The sequence below is a fragment of the Malurus melanocephalus genome, unplaced genomic scaffold (assembly GCF_030028575.1).
Source record: "Malurus melanocephalus ecotype Western Australia unplaced genomic scaffold, MMel_1.1 scaffold_681, whole genome shotgun sequence".
NCBI lineage: Eukaryota > Metazoa > Chordata > Aves > Passeriformes > Maluridae > Malurus > Malurus melanocephalus.
Window position 1 is genome coordinate 69,125 of NW_026623913.1, and position 5,179 is coordinate 74,303.

The window sequence follows — 5,179 nt, forward strand, 5'->3', positions numbered from 1 at the left end:
CCTCTGCTCCAGCTCCCTCTGCTCCAGCTCCCTCTGCTGCAGCTTCTTCAGCTTCTTCTGCTCCAACTGCCTCTGCTCCAACTGCCACTGCTCCAGCTCCCTCTGCTGCCTCTGCTCCAGTTGCCTCTGCTGCAGCTGCCTCTGCTTCTTCTGCAGCTTCTGCTCCAGGGCCCCATACCTCTGTCCCAGCTGCTGGGGCTGTGCCTGAGMCTTGGAGCCAGGCTGCTGCTTCTTCTTGACACCATCAAGGTTCCTGGAAGGAAATTGGGGAGTCAGCACCCAAAAAGGGCTGGCTGTGAACACCCTCAGCACCTGTGGATGCACATGATGCCCTTTTCCTGTAGCCTGAAGGATGGGACATACAGGAGGGACACCCAGATAGCAACTTCACTCCTGATTTCTGACAGCAAGGGARGTTTTCACCAGGAAATGTTTTCCATGCCCCCAAGGGAGGGGGGTGAGGGGGGTGAAGAAGCCCCTGCTGTGCCAGAAGCTGGAACTGGCTCCCACATGTGCTCTAGAGGTGGTTTGGGAGCTCCTCCAAGGCCAGGAGGTCATCTCTGAGCTGGAATGTGCTCCCCAGGTCAAAGGGAAGCTCTTTCCGAGTTCCCTGTTCCAGGAGGAGCCCAGTAACAGAGGGAGTGTCACCACCTCTTTCTTAGGAAGAGCTGCCTCACTTGGCACTTGGTTCAAAATCCTTTGGTGCATGAAATATCTATCCCAGCTGGAAAAMATTCCAGCCCCACTGGGAACCAACTCCCACCCTGCCAGTGATRTCATTGCACACCTACAGGTACAGGAACATCATTCCTAGGCAGAGTTTTGCTGCTGTAAGGACAAGAACTTGACTGTTGTTATTTTGGCTCCAAACAACTTTCAGGGGGTTTCTGTCACCCTSCCAGAGCTGGCAAAGCACCGAATGAGTTGCAGCTTGTAAAAATCCAGCTGCAGTTGCTCCAAGGGGAGGAAGCAGCTCTTTGAGCCTGCTCAGCTCAGGACACACAGGGAAAGGGGCAAACACCTACCTGGGCACCACCAGGGATGACTGGGTCGAGCAATGCTGGGGGTGTTTGACCAGCTGCTTTTGGGGCTTTGCTGTGGCACTGCCTTTTTTCCTGAAGAGATCAGAGCCAAAAKTCTTCAGTTCACAGCTCCTTTTAAAGAGAATTCTGAATGTTTTGACTGTCCACAAAGCACTCACTGAGTGATCACATCAGCTCTTTCACACTCAATCCCAGCCCTTCCCATCACTGCTTACCCCAAAAGAGGTCACAGGCCTGGGGATCTTTACACCCATTTATAATCCCAAAATGGTTTGGGTTGGAAGGGACCTTAAAGCAGATCTCATTCCATCCCCTCCACAGTCAGGGACACCTTCCACTGTCCCAAGCTGCTCCAAGCTCATCCAACCTGGYCTTGGGCACTACCAGGGATGGGGCAGCCACAGCTTCTTTGGGAATTCCATCAAACCCATCACCACCCTTACAGGGAGGAATACCCCACCTAACCCTGCCCTCTGAGCTTTAAACTATTCCCCCTTGCYMTGGCTCTCCCTGTTCATTCTCCCARTGCCCACTTCCCCACACACTCATGCCACCACCCCTCCTGGAACCACTCAAGATTTATGGCCTGTTCCTCTTCAGTATCTCTCCCTGGGTACATCCCTCACTCCTGAAACACAGACTCACCTTTTCCAGGCTCTCTTCTGAAGATCCTGGATGTAGTTGGTTCTCTCTATGGGATGCCCTCGAGACTTGTTAAACACTGGGGAGAGAGAGTTCTGAGTTACAGCAACACAAGTCACCCTCGGGGCTGCTGAGCAATTAAAACACTTTATAAGGGTTTTAACCCCTTCAACCAAACACAGTTCCCTCCCTGGAGCTATCACAAAGCTTCTGATCATCTAAAACCCCATTAAACATTCCCCATCCAAGCAGGATACWTACATTCTATGGCAGTATTTGGCTCCATGCCTTCAACATCAATCAGGTACCTGCACAGAGCAACAAAAAACTCTAATTACACAATTAACCATGAAAACATTGACAGGTTGATGATGATTCAAACACAAAAAAACCACTGAAGAGTTTTTAAACCTTTTATTTACATGCCAGAATGGTGTATCAGCATTTGGTCGCTGAATTTTGGGATGAAAAATACCCTCTAATAACAGCTGTAAATCCCTGCAAGTCTGGGATTATACAAATCACTCTTGTTTTGCTGGCATAGCACTGTTTCCTCCTAAAGGGGTTAGGAAGAAATGCCATCACTTAACCCCAGTTGACTCAGAACCACTCACCTACAAACTAAGTAGCCAGTTCTGTTCAAGCCATGTGTGCAATGCACCCCGATGAGTTTATCTGTAACACACACAGGTGAGATTTAGGTGCTTTTTCKGCCAAATACCCCCAGAATGAGCCCATCTGCATCAACCCTCCATTAGTGACACCAAGAAAATTAACAGAAATAACTCCACACAACATCACCACATTTGTGCCTAAGAAACACCACTGGCTCAACTCATTAACTCATTAATTCTGGCAGCTCATCTACACAACCATATGTCTCAAACTCAATGAAAGATCAACTCATCACAGAATCCTGGAATGGTCTGGGTTGGAAAGGATCTTAAARSCCATCCAGTGCCACGCYCTRCCATGGGCAGGGACACCTTCCACTATCCCACGTTGCTCCAAGCCCATCCAACCTGGCCTGGATTATCAGAGCCAACACAAATTCCCTCACCAGGAAAATCCCAATCTATTGCCTTAACATTCCCATGCCAAGAGAGGAATAAGAAATTGCTACTGCTCATAAAAACATCACCAGCCCATCCCATTAACAGCTGAGTCAGGGAAATCCATACTYACCATTGTCTTTGTTGTCTCTCAAAAACTTTTTTACAACATACTTGAATCTAAAAATGGTCTCTTTGTTTGGAATTTCGTGTCCCATGGTCAGGATCTTTGAGTAGCAGAGTGTGGGTGGCAGCTCCTACAAGAAACAAACTCATTAATTTCCAGGAAATGCATAAGGATTCTTATTAATTAAGGAATCATAGGCAATAAGCCTGAAGAAGATAAGGTTTTTCCACTAAGCCCAAAAGAACAGCTACACGGTTTTGGGTAAGAAAACTTCTGCTTCGCTTCCTTGACACAGTACCAATATTCCATATTACTTCTCCTGGTTTTGCTCTTTTTCCCCCCAGGGAAGATGAAGCACACAGAGGACCTGGAATACCTTTCCCAGTGATCATCCACCTAGCCAAAGCTGTTTGCAATTAGTTCTTCGCTCAGGAGATCCCACAAAAAAAAAAGAATCTTAGGGCATCCCCAAACTTTGGCTCGTTGGTACAAAGAGGATTTGGGGCTTGGAGATAAGATCAGGAAGATCCCACTGGCCTGCAAAGCTTCACCTCATCCCCTGCTGAAGGATTCAAGGCCTTCACACTCTCCCAAGTTACCCTCTTGGAGAAGACTTTCCCAGTTTCTCAGCACTGACCTCAGGCCCGTAGTAGCGGGTGGTGTATGTCAGGTCGATGATCAGCCCCAGTTCCTCCTTCTGCTCCTTGACTTTCCTAATGAGGTCATGAGGGGAAAATCTCTCCTCTGGGAGAAGGTTCCGATCAAAACTCTGCGGGAAATATAAAGCTGTTATTAAACTCATGTGTGTTATGATGGGTAGGAAGAGGCTCCTGGTCTGGAATGTCCTGGCAAACAGGGAGAAGAACTTGGGCAAGACACAGATGGACATATGAGCTGGATCACTGAATCAGGGAATGGTTTGGGCTGCAAGGGACMTTAAAGCTCATCCAGTTCYACTCCTTGCCATGAAGAGGGACAYGCTGAGGCCCTCAGAGTTCTGGGGCTGCTCAGCTGAAGGTTCCCAGGGGTGAGAGACAACTTTAACTGTAGCAAAATCCCACAGTGACAAACACACCCAGACACTGGAGGTTTCTAGGTGGAAGCTGTAAATCAGGGCATCAGCTCAAACACATGGAACCACAAAATCACTGGGGTTGGAAAAGCGCCTCAACACCACTGGGTCCAAGATGTGACCAATCCCCATCTTGTCACAACCCCAGAGCACCGAGTGCCATGTCCAGTTGTTCCTTGCACACCTCCAGGGATGSGGGCTCCACCACCACCCTGGGCAGCCCCTTCCAACATTTAACTGCTCTTTCCAGAGACAAATTCCTCCTGATATCCAACCTCAACTTCCCCTGGCACAGCCTGAGATTGTTTTCTCTCATCCTATGCCTGTTCCCTGGCAGCAGACTCTCCTGTCAGGGGATTGTGGAAAAGCCAGAAGGTCCTTCCCGAGCCTCCTTTTCTCCAGGCTAATCTCCCCCAGCTCCCTCAGCCTAAGTCTCTCCCCTCTCCCACTTCCCAAGCTCTGTGACTCCCACAGATGTGACCCTGGGTGTATTTTAGATGTATCTGTGATGCTCCAACCACTCCAGAGCAAAGCCCAGCACAGCACACACCGACAGGACCCTGAGGCCCAGTTGCTGCTACACTGACCCCTCACTCTTCCACTCCCAAAATCTCTGGGGCTCTGACACTGTGTCCCTCAAGAATTCACTCATGGAATACCCACTGAGTGACGCTTTCCCACAGCTGTTATCCAGCCCAAACTGGCTCCTGCTGGTCACTCACCTTCTTCAGGGGCACCTTGAAGGCAATGAACCGCGTGCCCGGCATTCTCCAGCCCAGCGGGATGTAGTCAGTCCACCTGGATCCATGGAGGTGTTAAACCAGGGCAGAGACCCCTGACCAGAGCCCCCAAAACATCCCCAAACCTGGGAACCCAATTCCCCCCTGCCCTGGCAACCAGAAATTCCTGCCAGACCCAAGGACCCTCAACCCCTCCACTGGCATAAGACCTTCAAAATCCCCCATGCTCGGGGACTCCCAAACCACCACCCCTGACTCAAGAATCCTTCAAACGCCTTGTCCTGGGGACTCCTCAAGTTCTCTCCGGCTCAGGGACCCTCAGATTTCCCCCAGTCCTGGGGACCGTCAAACCCCTCAAACCCCAGGGCCCTGAAACTCACCCTGGTCTGGGAACCTTAAAACTTCCACCAGGACCGGGTCTCCAAAATCCCCCTTGGCTCAGGGACCCTCAACCTGACCAGAGATCCTCAAGGACCCCCCAGGCCCGGGGATCTTCAAATCCT

At 50.2% G+C, this 5,179-nt stretch overlaps 1 protein-coding gene across 1 annotated transcript in view; it reads right to left on the bottom strand.

Annotated features, from left to right (window-relative positions):
- Positions 1–5,179, bottom strand: part of DUSP11 (dual specificity phosphatase 11) — an 8,197-nt gene that overhangs the window by 666 nt on the left and 2,352 nt on the right. Inside the window, exons 2-10 of the mRNA XM_057384043.1 lie at positions 5,057–5,123; positions 4,659–4,734; positions 3,502–3,633; positions 2,871–2,994; positions 2,300–2,360; positions 1,947–1,993; positions 1,689–1,764; positions 1,026–1,154; positions 4–253 (exon numbers count right to left, since the gene is read on the bottom strand). Of these exons, the coding sequence (XP_057240026.1) occupies positions 4–253; positions 1,026–1,154; positions 1,689–1,764; positions 1,947–1,993; positions 2,300–2,360; positions 2,871–2,994; positions 3,502–3,633; positions 4,659–4,734; positions 5,057–5,123 (962 nt within the window). The remainder of the gene's footprint in view (positions 1–3; positions 254–1,025; positions 1,155–1,688; positions 1,765–1,946; positions 1,994–2,299; positions 2,361–2,870; positions 2,995–3,501; positions 3,634–4,658; positions 4,735–5,056; positions 5,124–5,179) is intronic.